Raw genomic sequence first — 17,472 nt, forward strand, 5'->3', positions numbered from 1 at the left:
CTAGTATTTCAAAGAGCACTCACACACTGGATCCAAGGAAGAAATAACCAACCATCAACTTTTCCCTATCCCATCATTGTTTCCTTCCTCTTGCTCAACATGTATGATCTTTGCTACAAGAAGCAAGTAGAAAGATTTGGCCATTGATAGTGGATAGTCTCCCAACACGTCTCACCTGACTACACGTTTGTAACTAAATCCCCCAGGCACTGTTTCCTGGTCCTCTGCTCAAAACTCAGGCAACTAGAGATATCGTACATTCTCATGTAACCAGCAATAGTTATTACAGTTGATGGGAACATGACCATGGGAGGTTCCTATACACTCTAGGTTGTACTCTCATGGAACCCCAGATATCTGTCCTCCCTAACCAAACTAGTACATCAAGAACGCCACAAAAATCGCAAGAATGTGTCCAGGCATAGTGAAGCAGGCAGTTAGTGTGGAAGATGGTGTTCAGACAAGGGCAGTCTACACCAAATATAGAAAAAAGTAAGCAAGGACAGAGACAAATGTAGAACGCTGCCAAAAGAAGCATCACAAACCAAACCCAGTATGGTAACCACAGATCTTCCATCAGCCTATGATTAAGGGTGCAGCAAAATTAATGTAACACACAGCCTAGGACTAACAGATTATTATTTAATTACCATACCAGGGACACTAATGACATTGCCTCTGGATGTCAAACAGCCAACCTAGCTTAATGAGAGTGATAATTTACTTTTTCATGGAACAATTTCTTCTCTGAGATGAAAGCTGAAAATTGGACAAAGTCCTTGGATCAAAGACCCACCACTGGACTCCAACAAAAATATATACCTAATAACAGTAAGAAACGACATATTTATCTCCGTTGTGATAAGTATCTCCAAAGTATATATATTATTATATATATTGTAGGGCAGTTACGTAACTACAATTAGGCTGATGTCATTTGTTTATCTTTGTATGACAATGATAGGCCAACTTCTAACATGTAACAAAGTATTTAGAGGATAATCTGTTCCATAGACTGTTTCCTTCCTTTCATATTACTAAACAACATGATAATCATAATCACCCATAATTCTTTAAAGATGGTAAGCATAAAAATGTAATAAGGCAAACATTGAATCGATGTGATAGACCAAGCCAAAACAAACACTTTCTACCAGCCTGAATAAAAATGGGTTATCAGCCTGTAGGTGGAAGTTAATTGCTAAAAGTCTGAAGACAGCTGAAAAGAGGCATCCTCTCAGATGCCTTTTCCTCCTGCTATAAAGTCCTGTATCACTCAGAATGCACAGGTACCACAGAAACCAACCCACACTCAGGAAGAGCAGGAACTGATAGAGCACAAGATTACCCTAAAACAGATAGCACAAGTCATTGCCTATCTTCTCACCTTTAAATCCCCAGATGAAGACAGCTTCCTCAACAAATTTTACACATCTGGAAAAGGCCATCCAGTAGCAATGCTGTACACAGGACTGGACAGGGTTTTATTCCACTGGACATGTCCCCGGTGGGCTGGAGACCTAGGACACAAGTTTGGAAAGCTCAGGGCCATTTATGGTGCCTCCAGCTCCCTGAAGATAACTGCAACAGGTACAGAGAGTCTTTAAAAGAGAGAGGGAGGGTAAGGTAGAGAGGAAGCGATCAGAGAAGGTAAAGGGTTATAGTGATTGGCATATTTGATTTACTAATGAGTCCCTAGTAAAGTGCACTAGAGGTGTCCAGGGCCTGTAAATCAAATGCTACTAGTGGGCCTGCAGCACTAATTGTGCCACCCACATGAGTAGCCCTGTAAACATAGGACAGACCTGTGATGCAGTGTCTGTGTGTGCAATTTTAACCTGCCAATTTGACCTGGCAAGTGTACCCACTTTCCATGCCCAAACCTTCCCTTTTTAAACATGTAATGCACCCCTAAGGTAGGCTCTAGGGGGCCCCATGGGCAGGGTGCAGTGTATGTTAAAGATGGGACATGAGCTAGTGTGATTTACATGCCCTAACAGTGAAATACTGCCAAATATGTTTTTCACTGTTGCAAGGCCTGTCTCTCTTATAGGTTAATAGGGGGGCTGCCTTTAAGTAACCTTTATGTGTAGTTTCCCTTTGGGAGCAGATGGAGATATGGAGTTTTGTGTCTCTGAGCTCACAAATTAAAAATACAACTTCTGGTGAAGTTGGTTTTTGAAAAATCGACTTTTAGAAAGTGGGCATTTTCTTGCTTAACTCACTCTGTGACTGCCTGCTTGTGTATTCCCTTTCTCAGTGAGACAAACAGTTGGGTTGTTTTTGAATCTCCACTATACAGTGGCACAAAAGGAGCTGGGGTGTAGCCTCCAGATCCTGATGGGTCATCTGGGCTAGAGGGGAGGGAGGAGCTGATACTTACACCAGAATGGACTGTACCTGCCCTTACACAATGCAGTCTCCAGTCCCCTTGTGTGTGTCAATAGCCAAGCCCGGGCAAGGCAGGATCTTGTGAACAACAGAGACTTTCCGTTAGAAGTTTGACTACTTCAAAGGCAGAAAGTGGTATAAGTAGTGGACCCAAAACCCCAGATTTTTAGATTACGTCTGGACTCAAGAGGAACCTCTGCCAAGGAGAAGAGCTGAAGAGCTGGAGGAGGAGTACTGCCCCTTTGCCTGTGACTGTGCTTTGTAAATCGACACATTGCTCTCTTGTGGAAGAGAAAAACAACTCATTGCCTACTCGGCTGGAGGAGAAATGCCGTACGGCCTCACTTGCGAGTAAGGAACTGATGCATCGCTGACTTTTCCGACACACGCTCGTCTATATGGCTTTATTTTTTGATGTAGACCAGGTACTTTGTGTAATATCAACACATCCATTGTTTTCTATGGAGTAAGACTTTTTTATGTAAAAATTAATAACTTTACTTGTGTATGTTGGATTTTTGTCATTGTGGTCTTGTTTGATTTAAATAAATATTGGCTATTTTTCAAACCTGGTGTGGTGTCTATTTTGTAGTGTTTTTACTGTATTACTGTGTGTTTTGGTACAAACACTTTACACATTGCCTTTGAGATAAGCCTTGTGCCAAGTTACCAAGGGGGTGAGCAGGGGTTATCCCAGTTGTGACGTTTGTAATGGAGAATTTCATCCGCTGAGATCTAAATCAGGCCCTTAGTTGGAATGCTATTACTGATGGTAAAACTTATTACCCAACACAGGATACACTTCACTTTGGGTCCTCTAGGAATGGAGCATTAAACCCTGACCTCTCAATATTTACATAACCTACCCAAGCCGCCTGCCCCAACCCAATACCGGAGCTATCCAATTTGCATGGAAACAAGCCAATAAGGAACTGAAGGTATACCATGTAGTACACTCCTAAGCATCCTTGTGGCATATCCCAGGGAAACATTTAGGAGGTACTAGTATTCACTGAAGGGATCACACTTACAGACCACATGTTCTTGGACGTTAGGCTCAAAACATTTAATGGACTATGCACTGAATTCTAATTTCAACATATGCAGTCCTTGCAGCACCAAACTACACTTTCAAAGTGTATTACAAGATTACCCTGTGGAGGAATGGGTATACTTTCTTAATAATTAAGACAGATACTTAATGAAAACCAAATTAGAGTTTATGTACCCTACAGTTGTAATGGGGCCCTGTACAGGCTGCACAAAGTATCTTTGTTGCCGCACTAAAACTGTTCATGCTGTAGCATGCCCAGATGAGCCTAATTGCATGCCTTGTAGTACTGCTCAATAAATTTAGACCTTTTTCACAACCTAATCAACTTACTAAAATTGACAAACTATAAATGCAGATGGATGGCTATATACATGGCAACAACAAAACTCTATATCCTGAGACTTTGCAGACAATATCTACACTTCCTCAATGGATTTCAGAACTTTCCAGGATAGCTGCTTGTGAACAAAAAGTAATGAACAAAAAGTGTTGTTAGCAAGAGGTAACAAAAATCTCCTTTAGATCCAAAATTACTAGACCAGTTACATTTAAAAGGTGTGGGGCTGTTTTCTCCCCCCCTGCTCTATACATACCCAACACACTAAGGGCCAGATGTAGGTAGCCTTTTGCGCCTCGCAAACGGCGAAAACCGCAGTTTGCGAGGCGCAAAAGGCCTCACGCGATGCAGAAACACATTTTGCGAGTCGGTACCGACTCGCAAAATGTGTTTCCGACTCGCAAATAGAAAGGGGTGTTTCCTTCCTATTTGCGATTCGCACAGCGATGTAGAGTTGATTTGTTACCGCGAAAGCGGTCGCAAATCAACTCGCAGTTACCATCCACTTCAAGTGGGACCCCTTCCCCTTTGTGAATGCTCACAAAATTATTTTTGCAGAGCAGGCAGTGGTCCAATGGACCACTGCCTACTCTGAAAACAACTGAAACAAAAAGGTTTCGGTATTTTTTCTATTTGCAGCTCGTTTTCCTTTAAGGAAAACGGGCTGCAAAGAGAAAAACAAAAACTGCTTTATTGAAAAGCAGTCACGGACATGGTGGTCTGCTGTCTCCAGCAGGCCATCATCCCCGTGAGTGCCTAGACTCGCTATGGGGTCGCAAAATGCGACCCACCTCATAAATATTTATGAGGTGGGTCTTTGTGACCCCATAGCGAGTCGCAGAAGGTGTCTGAGACACCTTTCTGCATTGCGAATTGCGAGTTGCAATTTGCGAGTCGCTATGACTCGCAAATTGCAAGTCGCAATTTGTGACTTACCTACATCTGGCCCTAAATACTTATAACAGTATCAGATCTAACAACTCATCCACCATGGTGATTGATTAAGTAGAGAACAAGTAGACATGCACAAAAGGGAATCTAAACGCAATTCAATCACAGACATACCACACTACTGAACTTTAGACTGAGTTTATAGTGCTAGCATAACAGAGCACATGGATTAACCTAGTCCCTTCACAAACCATCATATCACTTCCTCAAAGTACCCCCCTCATTATTAGAATATACACATGACAGCCAGGAACCCATTTGATTACAATACTTGTAGCATTTATTAATAAGATGTTATCAAACTACAAATCTTTCTTGAGACTTTTTCAGTTTTCTCTGTTTTCCTTGTATAGTTACTGATATCTATACCTTAGACTTTGCAGATTTCAAATGCTTATTGCTTGTAAACATTATTCGCTGCAAGACTTGTACTGTATGATATATTGTGACAAAATAAAGACATTCTGTTGCAACGAAAAATATCAGCAAGCAATTCTGTAAATATGTAGAAGTGCAACATATGTTGCAGACAATGTATGATAGGCATGTATACTATCTAAGGCATTTCAAATTACAGTTTTAGTTGTGTAATTTTAATGTTAATGTTTACTACTATTTAATGATTACTGTACGGTAACTAAATTAAAAAGACAAATTATATTATCAATTTTTATATCTTCCGTTGTTTGTCACTATGAAAATGTGCTTTGTCGCCTTCAAAATCATTTTTGATTATGGTTTTCAATATCAATGTGTTTGATGACTAGCATTTCTCTTGATTACTTCCAATATCAGACACACATTTTATTTTATATTTTTGGGGTTATTGTTAAGAGTGGATTCATCTAGTTTACTCATATTACATACAACTAGTAAAGAAGAAAGATACGTTTGCAGAAGTTTGAATAACAGTATTCTCATTACCATTATTAATTTGGTTCAGGTTAAACTGATAAGAGCAAGAAATTTTAAAACAGATCTTAATATCTTTTCCCAGAAAGACAGCTGTGAGTCCAATCACAATGTTGCATGCAAAGTTGGATATCCTTTTCTTAAACACAAAGAAAAGGTAAGTAAACAAGGATATTGTGAGATTTCAAGTATGTATTATTCAGTAAATGTGCTTAACTAACATCATGCGTTATTTATATATAGCAGAAACAAGTTTACCAAGAACATTCACAAAACACACATCATTGCAAAGGCTCTGTCAGTAGGTTGATCCTTGTAATTCAAGAATACATCTACCATTATTGGAATCATTTTCATTTTAAAGAATGTTTGCTTCCTCAAAACCTTTTTATCACCATGTAAGGGATATTCATTATTTAGTTCTCAGTGCATTGGGATACACATAATAATCTGAAAAGATATAACTATTCTGTAGCCAGTAGTGAATAGTTGTTGGTCACTGGAACTTTCACATTTAACATTAAGCAAAATAACAACGCAACTGAAACCTAATACAGCTCAACAAAACAATCAAAATGGAACACAACACAATGTTAAAGTATAAAACAAAGCATAGCAACACAAAGGCAAGATACCACATTACCATCACAACAAAATTCAACTAAACAAATTTGCCCAAATGTTTTTATACCACATTACTACCTCCACAACTACGCTTTCATAATATGGCTAAAAACAATGCTTCCACTAAACACTGTCTTACATACCACCAAGGATATGTACCATAGTTCATCACAAATGTTTTGAAAACCAGCCCTAATAGTAAATAATATAATTGTGAAAACATTTAGAAAGAACCATATTTTCATGTAAATTGACAACATTTGAGAAAAAACATATTTAATAACAAAACACAATTCAATTAATCATGTTTTCCTTAAATGGTATATCACAATTTGTATAGTTTACATTGTTGCCTATTAATTATTCTCTTGATACACCTACAGTTTGTGCACAATTTTGAATACATTGTTGTTCTATTCTATGTTCGTTTCTTAATTTCATGTCATTTTATTTGTGTAGATGGTTTTCAAAGTAGCTTTCCAGTTCAGCAGTTTTTCTCTTCTGGAAAAGGCAACCTTCAATATACATGCAACAAGGTCAGTCAACAGACGCTTTTCATATATAACCTTAAACTATGGTTTTGTCAATCAGTCTTTCTATCCACCAGTTATCTAAATATTCTAAGTAACAAATAATAGCAGTAAATAGAAACAGTAACAACAGTCTTTCAAAGCTGTTCTTGTAATATTGTTGCAAAAAATATGTTGATAAACATAAGAGTTGTCTACAATATATATTGTTCCATAGCAAGGATTTACACATAGCTGGCAAAGGTCCAAAACAACCCAAATGCAGCTCCATGTAATTTCCTAAGTAAAGTGATAGCATATGTTGGAAAAGCATAGGCCTTATCAAAACTATGATAGTTTATTAACCTGAAAGGCTAGTGGTGCTCTCTTGAATATGCATGACATACCATAATAGTCTGTTAAAGAAAGCGTTTAACACCTTTGTTAGTAAAGTACAAGTTTACCTGAGGGGTGTCTTGCACACTGAACCACAGATGTTTATTGCTTCTGTGAAGTAAACAAAAAAGTGATAGATGGAATGCTTGAGTTAATCCCACCCACGATAATTACTCTGAGCCACTTTCCAGTCCATTTGTTTTTTGGCCACAATGCCACCTCAGATTAGATCCAGCCCTATACAAGTTAACTTTGTTCTTGTTCCACCAGGAACAGTCCAGCCCGAACCGCCAAGCCTTGCCCTCTCTGAACCAGACCACAAGCAACCCAAGACTGGTCTTGGCCTATTTGTGGCTCTTCAGTCTGGTTCAACTTGCTTCCAGTGACACTGTGAGTGCACGTTCCATGTCTGGGCATACATGTTGCTGTTAGGCTGTCAAAATGAGCAATACAAAAAAGTGGTGGATGGAACACTTGAGGTAATCTCAGCCACTAAATTGTGGCTGCATCCCAGTCCATTTTTTGCCCATCATGCCACATCAAATTATTCCCAGGCTTATGCAAATCAGCCTTGGTCTTGCTAGGAAATGTACAGCTCAAATTGAAAAACCACATACTGTCTGAACAGGAGCACAAGTAGCTCAAAACTTGTTTTGGCCTGTTTGGCCTCTTTTATTCAGGTGCAGCTTGGTTCCAGTGTCAGGCATAATTGTCACAGTTAGAGCCTCATCTATGAAAAAGTGGTGCAGCACTGCGCCAAAACTGGCAGTGCCAAGCTGTGTCACTTCAGAAACAGAGGAATGCACCGTATGTAAAACAAAACAGTGCACCCCCTGTGTTTTCCTTACAGCTGGTGCTAAAATGAGCTGCCTAGTGCCAACGCAGGCACCCTTGCAAAGAGGTGCAAGGGTGCCTGTGTTGCAGGGAATGATTGTTTATGTGCAGGAAAGTGTCCTTCCTGCACGTAAACAATCAATGGCGATTTGCTAGTCCTATGTGTGCTACACAATACAGCATACATAGGAGCAGCAAATTGTCATTATTTAATGATTGTTTGTGTGCAGGGGCACCTTTCTGTACATAAACAATAATTAATGGCATTTTGCTCTTAGGAAAAGCAGAAACTAGGCAAAATACAAGTATTTCTCACGGTAGTGCCACTCTAATGCCACGGGGTGGCGTTAGTTTTTGGTGCTGCCTCAGGTTTACAAATCCTCAAAAATCTGGGGCAGCATCAAAATGCAATGGGTGTTACAGTGGAAAGCTCACAGCAACACCCTCTGCACGCACCTCTGCCACAGAAAACTGCATTGGGGTCCATATTTATAAGACAGCGTTAAGCCACGCAAAGTGGCTTAACAACACCTTATGAATACAGAAAATGGCACAGCGCTACCGGAGCCTCACTAAAAAGGGATGCTCTGGTGGCTCTAAGGGCTTGTATATAATCCCCTTAGCGTGGTCACGATAAAGAATACAAAAATGTGATAGATAGAATGCTTTAATTACTCTCAATCACTGGTGATTACTTGTGGCTGTATCCCAGTCCTATGTTTTTTTGCCGACAGTGCCACCTCAGATGAGTCATATGCAAATTCAGCCTTGGTCTTTCTTCAATAGGAGGAAAGGTCTAACCCAAACCACCAAGCCAGGTTCTCTGGATCAGAAATAAACAACCAAGGATGAGTTTTGGCCTATTTAGGTCTCTTCAGTCACAGTGCACAGTGAGCACAGAACCCATGTATGGGCATACCCATCCCACTTAAGGTATCACAATGCACAATATCAAAAATGGAATTGCTTGAATTAACCTCAACCATTGGTAATTACTCAGGCTGCTTACCAATTCCTCTACCCAGCCATATGCTAATCAGGGTTTTTTGTGCTCCGGTTCATAAAGGACATAGTTTGCCAGTTCAGATTGTACTGTCTGTAATGAGCAGGACAAAGGCTGATTTCTATACATCTTGGCTGTAGCTTTTTTGTGCATTCTTTATTTAATAACATCTAAAAAGCTTGGAATCTATTGTTGAAAGGTTTTCAAGCTAGAGCTGGTCAAAACATAATGTCCTAAAAACATTTAAAAAACTAATTGAATACTGTCTAATTAACACATTTTAGCAACTTTTGATAGGTGTAAATATGGGATGTAGTTACTTTGATGTTTATCTCTTTTACTTAATTAGTGACAGTGAAGAACCACAAGAAACCCTTTTTGACAACATACGCAACATCACCATTCCAGTGAAGTATGAAACAAAATTAGCATTTTCAAGGTAACTAGCCTTTTTAGTTCTATTGAGAGAAACAACACATTATTTGATTTACTGTACATGCTGTAATAAAACAAATCAATCTTTTGTGTAGCATTTTTGTGTTTATGTATACTATAAAAATATATTAGGTTTGCTTCTGTTAAACAATGTTTATAGGAGATAATTAAATCTCCTTCAGTAGGTGTTCTTCTATGTCATTTCTGTTAAATATATAATGATAATTTAATGCATACGCTGCAGTTTTACAAATCTTTGTGAATGTGCTTTTGAACGTGCTCAAAAAGGTGTTTACTTTGACCTTATGTGTTAGAAATAGGGTCTCTGGTTGGCAGTCAGGTTACCCCCTGTCCAAGCAAGGACCCTCACTCTAGTCAGGGTGAAAGAGAATCACCCTCAGCTAACCGCTGCTTACCCCCTTGGTAGCTTGGCAGAGCAGTATTCTTAACTTCAGAGTGCTAGGTGTAAAGGATTTGTACCAACACACACAGTAACTTAATGAATACACTACAAAATGACACAACACCAGTTTAGAAGAATAAGAAATATTTATCTAAACAAATCAAGACCAAACCGACAAAAATCCGACACACACAAGTCAAGTTATGAATTTCTAAAGATTAAACTCAAAAATAGCGCTTAGAAACAAAAATGCTTCAATGAGATGTTAACACGGCGTCGTGACAGAGTCGTTCCCAACAAGCCGACACCAGCGGCGCCGGACACGGAGTCGTGTAGACCCCCAAGTAAAGTACCTTTGGTGAAGAGTGAAAACAAGCTGATGCGCGAAGTCGGGGATCGCGGCTTCTGTGGGAAACGTTGAATCCAGGCACTTCGAGCGGCGTTGGTCACGACGTGGTGCGGCGACTTCCACGGAGTCGCGGACTTCAGCGGGGCTGCAGCGGTGTCGGGCCTGTGAAGAGCGTCGCGTTCCAGTGAAGGTCACGGCGTCAGGTGCAGGCGGCATCACCGGATTCAGCAGCGGCGTCGGTCCGGAGTCGTCCGAAGTTGATTTCCTTGGATTTCCACCAGCTTTCCTTTCAAGGGCCCAGGGACTGGATAGGGCACCACTTGTCAGAGCACGAGTCTCTCCAGAGACTCCAGGTGCTGGCAGAGAGAAGTCTTTGCTGTCCCTGAGACTTCAAACAACAGGAGGCAAGCTCTAACTCAAGCCCTTGGAGATTTCTTCACAAGATGGAAGGCACACAAAGTCCAGTCTTTGCCCTCTTATTCTGGCAGAAGCAGCACTGCAGGATAGCTCCACAAAGCACAGTCACAGGCAGGGCAGCACTTCTTCCTCAGATATTAGCTCTTCTCCAGGCAGAGGTTCCTCTTGGTTCCAGAAGTGTTTCTAAAGTCTGTAGATTTGGGTGCCCTTCTTATACCCATTTTAGTCTTTGAAGTCACCTTTCTTCAAAGGGGACTCACACCTACTTGTGAAATCCTGCCTTGCCCATGCAAGGCCTCAGACACACACCAGGGGGTTGGAGTCTGCATTGTCAGAGGCAGGCACAGTCCTTTCAGATGAGAGTGACCACTCCACCCCTCCCTCCTAGCAGAGATGGCTAATCAGGAAATGCAGGTTACACCCCAGCTCCCTTTGTGTCACTGTCTAGTGCGAGGTGAAAAACAACCCAACTGTCAAACTGACCCAGACAGGGAATCCACAAACCAGGCAGAGTCACAGAGTGGTTTAAGCAAGAAAATGCTCACTTTCTAATAGTGTCATTTTCAAACGCACAATCTCAAAACCAACTTCACTAAAAGATGTATTTTTAAATTGTGAGTTCAGGGACCCCAAACTCCACATGTCCATCTACTCTCTAGGGGAATCTACACTTTAATCATATTTAAAGGTAGCCCCCATATTATCCTATGAGAGAGACAGGCCTTGCAACAGTGAAAAACAAAATTGGCAGTATTTCACTGTCAGGACATATAAACCACATTACTATATGTCCTACCTTATCCATACACTGCACCCTGCCCTTGGGGCTACCTAGGGCCTACCTTAGGGGTGCCTTACATGTAAGAAAAGGGAAGGTTTAGGCCTGGCAAGTGGGTACACTTGCCAAGTCGAATTTACAGTGTAAAAATACACACACAGACACTGCAGTGGCAGGTCGGAGACATGATTACAGGGTTACTTGTGTGGGTGGCACAACCAGTGCTGCAGGCCCACTAGTAACATTTGTTTTACAGGCCCTGGGCACCTCTGGTGCACTTTACTAGGGACTTAACAGTAAAACAAATATGCCAATCATGGCGAACCAATTACATACACATTTTAAACAGGAGCACTCACACTTTAGCACTGGTTAGCAGTGGTAAAGTGCCCAGAGTAATAAAAACAGCAAAATCAGAGTCCAGCACACATCAATAACCTGGGGAACAGAGGCAAAAAGTTAAGGGAGACCACACCAAGGATGAACAGTCTAACAGTTATTCTATGAAAGGAGCAGGCCTCACAGCAGTGTAAAACGAATTTAGCAGTTTTACACTACCAGGACACATAGAACACACATATTCATGTCCTGCCTTTTACCTATGTAGCACCTTGCCCTATGGGCTACCTAGGGCCTACCTTAGGGGTGACTTATATGTAGAAAAATCAGAGTTCTAAGGCTTGGCAACTACTTTTAAATGCCAATTCGAAGTGGCAGTGAAACTGCACACACAGGCACTACAAAGGCAGGCCTGAGACATGGTTAGTGGGCTATTTATGTGAGTGACACAACCAGTGCTGCAGCCCACTAGTAGCATTAAATTTACAGGCCCTGGGCACATGTAGTGCACTTTGACTAGGGACTTACAAGTAAATTAAATAAGCCAATTGGGTATGAGTCAATGTCACCATGTTTTGAAGGAGAGAGCATATGCACTTTAGCACTGATTAGCAGTGGTAAAGTGCGCAGAGTCCTAAAGCCAACAAAAATGAGGTCAGAAAAAGAGAAGGAGGAAGGCAAAACATTTGGGGGTGACCCTGCAGAAAGGCCATTTCCAACATTATGTTTTTTAACTCTCATTTGCAGTTTATTTTCGGGATTTAATTGCATTAATTGAGCAGGATCATTAGCAACTTCAGGAATGCTACAGAAATTGCAAGGTTAAACTTTTCCAAATAGTTTCCTAAGTACAAAATCTAACTTCTGTTTTTTGGGAAAACATATAGATGGCAAAATCCATGCATATTGAAAATAATAAATTACATATTAAATGCATGGCTGCTACCTTGAGAAAGCATGTCCTAGTGCAGGTATCTCAAGAGAGTGTGCAGGAGGGGAGAGGGATTACAGAACGATCCTACTAGGTTTCAAGATAACAATCAGGTACCTAAAGGGTGAACCCAAAAATGTTTGGGCAAACATCCAGGTCATTGGATGTTTATGTAGCGTCAGACACATCATTCCTTTAGAATGACTAAATTGGACTTCCATAGAGTTATCACCTTAACACAAAGGTCAGCTGCCAATCTAGAACTGCCTAACTGTAGATACAACTTGATTTTTCAGTCTTATTATAAACTGCACCTTAGCTCTCGGAGGGCCAGGTTTACCATTTTTTCACACATCCCAATGCAGCATGCCACACCTTGCAGCACTGCACTTTGTGATAGGGAAATGGCATAAATGTGCAGTGTTTACCATTATATGGTGCATTTCTGTCCTTTGCTAGCATTGGCGCTCTTTTGGCTGCCTAGCGCCAACATAGTCATCCTTGCGTCATGTTGCAAAGGTGCTTGCATTGTAGGCAGGATTGTATTTTTACAGGAAGCCGCACCTTCCTGCACAAAAACAATCTTCTGAGGCATTTTCCTCTTTCTGTGCGTGCGGCAGAACGCAGCACACACACAAAGAGAAAACAAACAAGAGAAATAAAGATATTTCTTCTTGTTATGCCTCACCCGGGGAGGCGTAGCATTTTGACACATTCGCAAGTCTAACACTAATGGTAAATCTGGGAATGCACCAAAATTCATGGGTGGTGCGATTTGCGTATCTTTGTGTTAGTTTAGATTTATCAAGCCATCCAGGGCCACGGAAGGTGGCCTTGTGTGGCTTGATAAATCTCACTTAAGTTTTGTGTCGCCCTTGCACTCCCTTGCGAGGTTCAAGGGTGTTGCAAAACCTTGATAAATATGGCCCTGAGGGCCACAAATATCCTTCTCTCATGCAGCACAATGCAGCAAGACACCTAGCTGTGCTGCGTGAAAGAAAATATGCAAATAATGCACCTTATTTACCATTGTACAGTACATTTCTGCCTTTTCCTCGCTCTGGTGCACTTTTGGCTGCCTAGTGCCAATGCAGGCACCCTTGCGTCATGTTGCTAGGGTGCATGCTTTGTAGGCACTCCCTGCACAAAAACAAACAGCGGAGACATTCTGTGTGGCTTGATAAATCTCACTGGCGCAATGGCGATACAAAACCTTGATAAATATGTCCCTTATTGTTTAGATAAGTCTACCATGTGGAGAAGCCTTTCATTAGCATTCTACTAGTGGGAAATTATGCTACATTTACAGTTGAGGTAGAAAGTAAGTACTCTACGACACCAAAGTACAAGACATTCAGATTAATGATTCTTTTTAGTGTGTCTGCAGCATCTTCAAGGTTACCAGTGGTCAAGTAAAGAGCAGCTGTTCAAGTGATCGCTACTCAACAGTTGTCTTGAAACGTTGCTTGTCCTTCGACCTTTATTCACTCCAAAATATAAGATCACTATCATGTTTTTCTTTCTTCCTTACTCTCTGTTATTACGAGTTCATTCTCCATGGGTACTGTGCATACAGTAAACTTGAGCAATTGTTTTATTGCATTGTACAAAGCTATTATTGCACCTATTTTTTTATAATTTCAAACTTGGATTCATTTCTGGGAGCATCCATTAAGTTTTTCTAATGTGCATTTGTCAAGCAGTTTTAAGGTTATGGAGGTTTTACATTAATTCATTCTTTGGAGATTTTGGCCAGGTTGTGAAAATGAGCATGTGGTATTTTTCTTTATGGATGATCTTGAGATGTTGTCTAATATTTTCATTATCCCTACCACGATCAATCTTGAACTTTGTGAGTTTTTTTAGACCATTAGCAAAACATTCCTTTTTGCCACCTGAAGGTTAAGTTTGTTGGGATCATGGTAGTATTGTTTTAGGGTTTTCTGTTAGAGAGGTGATAGGAATTGTATTTTCCACCTTCTAGCACCCAGAAAGGAGATAATTAATTTAGTGACAGCCTCATGAAAAATCCAGCTGTGCTGCAGCAGCCATTAGGCAGAACAATACTTCCACTACTATTGACAATTAGAAGTTCTGTGATGCACCGCAAGCCTCACTTGATCCAACTATTTGTATTTCTTTATTGAGCTCTGACATCTAATTTCACTGATGAGTAAAGGATACTGAATGGGTATTCCACTCCAAAGATCTTACCCTCTACTTAAAATTCCAAGGAAGTTGCTTGTGCATTGACATGTACACCATGAATGATGGTGGGTGAGGCAGCAGTGGTGTCCATTATGAGTAATGGTGCCATGCTTGATGACCACTACATTGCACCCCTTGTCACTGTCTGCATGATACAAGCTCATTTGACTTGTAAACTCCACGTGCAACTACCCATGAAACAGCCAGGTCTTCAGCCAGTTCTTCAGGTTGTTTTTAAACTCTCAGGCGATCATGTTTTCACATTCAGCTGATAATGCATGTCTCCTCCTCTAGATCTTAAAAATATGAACAGTTGGACTTCACAAAAATTTGATGAATAGGAAGGGGGTCTTATGCTTGTTTTTAGGTGGATATATTCCTGAAACTATTAGGCAATGACTGTGACCCCCTCTATTTTCAGAGAGGCGTCAATGTGTCTCACTACACTATCAGTGAAAATGATATGATAATTGTTAGACTTTTCACCCTTAACTTTTTGCCTCTGTTCCCCAGGTTGTTGATGTGTTCTGGACTCTGATTTAGCTGTTTTTGTTACTCTGGGCAATTTACCACTGCTAACCAGTGCTAAAGTGCAAGTGCTCCTTTACAAAATGTGTAGGTAATTGGCTTATCCATGATTGGCATATTTGGTTTACTAGTAAGTCCCTACTAAAGTGCACTAGAGGTGCCAGGGCCTGTTAATCAAATGCTACTAGTGGGCCTGCAGCACTGGTTGTGCCATCCACAGGATTAGCTCTGTAATCATGTCTCAGACCTGCCACTGCAGTGTCTGTGTGTGCAGTTTTAACTGTAAATTTGACTTGGATGTGTACCCACTTGCCAGGCCTAAACCTTCCCTTTTCTTACATGTAAGGCACCCCTAAGGTAGGCCCTAGGTAGCCCCAAGGGCAGGGTGCAGTGAATGGTTAAGGTAGAACATATAGTAATGTGTTTTATATGTCCTGACAGTGAAATATTGCTAAATTAGTTTTTCACTGTTGCAAGGCCTGTCCGTCTCATAGGTTAACATGGGGACTACCTTTAAATCTGATCAGAGTGTAGATTCCCTTTGGGAGCGGATGGACATGTGGAGTTTGGGGTCTCTGAGCTCACAATTTAAAAATACATCTTTTAGTAAAGTTGATTTTGAGATTGTGTATTTGAAAATGCTACTTTTAGAAAGTGGGCATTTTCTTGCTTATACCATTTCTGTGACTCTGCATGTTTGTGGATTCCCTGTCTGGGTCAGTTTGACAGTTGGGCTGGTTGCACCTCACACTGTGACACAAAAGGAGCTGGGGTGTGGTCTGCATTTCCTGATGAGTCATCTGTGCTAGGAGGGTGGGGAGGAGTGCTCACTTACACCTGAAAGGGCTGTGCCTGTCCTCACACAATGCAGTCTCCTACCCCCTGGTGAGTGTCTGGGGCCTGGCCCGGGCAAAGCAGGATTTCACATTCAAAAGAGACTTTACTTTGAAGTAGGCCTACTTCAAAGGAGAAATTGGGTATAAGCAGGGCACCCAAAATCACTTCTGAACATCAAGAGGAAACTCTGCTTGGAGAAGAGCTGAGGAGAAGTGCTGCTCTGCCTGTGACTGTGCTTTGTAGAGCTATCCTGCAGTTGCTGCTTCTGCCAGAATAATAGGGCAAAGACTGGACTTTGTGTGCCTTCCATCTTGTGAGGAAATCTCCAAGGGCTTGATTTATAGCTTGCCTCCTGTAGTTTGAAGTCTCAGGGACAGCAAAGACTTCTCTATGCCAGCACCTGGAGTCTCTGGAGAGACTCCTGCTCTGACAAGTGGTGCCGTATCCAGTCCCTGGGCCCTTGAAAGGAAAGCTGGTGGAAATCCAAGAAAATCGACTTCGGACGACTTCGGACCAGTACCGCTGCTGAATCCAGTAACGCCGCCTGCAACAGACTCTGTGATCTTCGCTGGTACACGACGACCTTTGCAGGCCTGATGCCGCTGCAGCCCCACTGAAGTCCGCAACTCCGTGGAAGTCGATGCACCACATCGACGATGCTCGAAGTGCGCGGATTCAACATTTCGCACAGACGCCGCGATCCCCGACTTCGCGCATCGACTTGTTTTCACTTTTCACCAAAGGTATTGTACTTGGGGGTCTACGCGACTCCGTGTCCGGTGCCGCTGGTGTCGGCTTGTTGGGAACGACTCCTTCACGACGCCGTGTTAAAACCTCATCGAAGCATTTTGTGTTTCTAAGTGCTATTTTTTAGTTTAATCTTTAAAAATTCATAACTTGACTTGTGTATGTCGGATGTTGTTCTTGTTTTGCTTAGATAAATATTTCCTATTTTTCTATCCTGGGGTTGTGTCATTTTGTAGTGTTTTCATTAAGTTACTGTGTGTGTTGGTACAAATACTTTACACCTAGCACTCTGAAGTTAAGCCTACTGCTCTGCCAAGCTACCAAGGGGGTAAGCAGGGGTTAGCTGAGGGCGATTCTCTTTTACCCTGACTAGAGTGAGGGTCCTTGCTTGAACAGGGGGTAACCTGACTGTAAACCAAAGACCCCATTTCTAACAATAATGTACTTGATGTATTTCCCATAGATATATTTCTTTTTCACTGCAAAGTT

General features: G+C 41.4%; 1 protein-coding gene across 1 annotated transcript in view; it reads left to right on the plus strand.

The window, feature by feature from the left end:
* The window catches only part of ITGA1 (integrin subunit alpha 1), a 795,992-nt gene that overhangs the window by 678,757 nt on the left and 99,763 nt on the right, over positions 1 to 17,472 (plus strand). The window contains exons 21-23 of the mRNA XM_069221693.1: positions 5,731 to 5,802; positions 6,729 to 6,805; positions 9,361 to 9,450. Of these exons, the coding sequence (XP_069077794.1) occupies positions 5,731 to 5,802; positions 6,729 to 6,805; positions 9,361 to 9,450 (239 nt within the window). The remainder of the gene's footprint in view (positions 1 to 5,730; positions 5,803 to 6,728; positions 6,806 to 9,360; positions 9,451 to 17,472) is intronic.

The sequence above is a fragment of the Pleurodeles waltl genome, chromosome 1_1 (assembly GCF_031143425.1).
Source record: "Pleurodeles waltl isolate 20211129_DDA chromosome 1_1, aPleWal1.hap1.20221129, whole genome shotgun sequence".
Classification (NCBI taxonomy): domain Eukaryota; kingdom Metazoa; phylum Chordata; class Amphibia; order Caudata; family Salamandridae; genus Pleurodeles; species Pleurodeles waltl.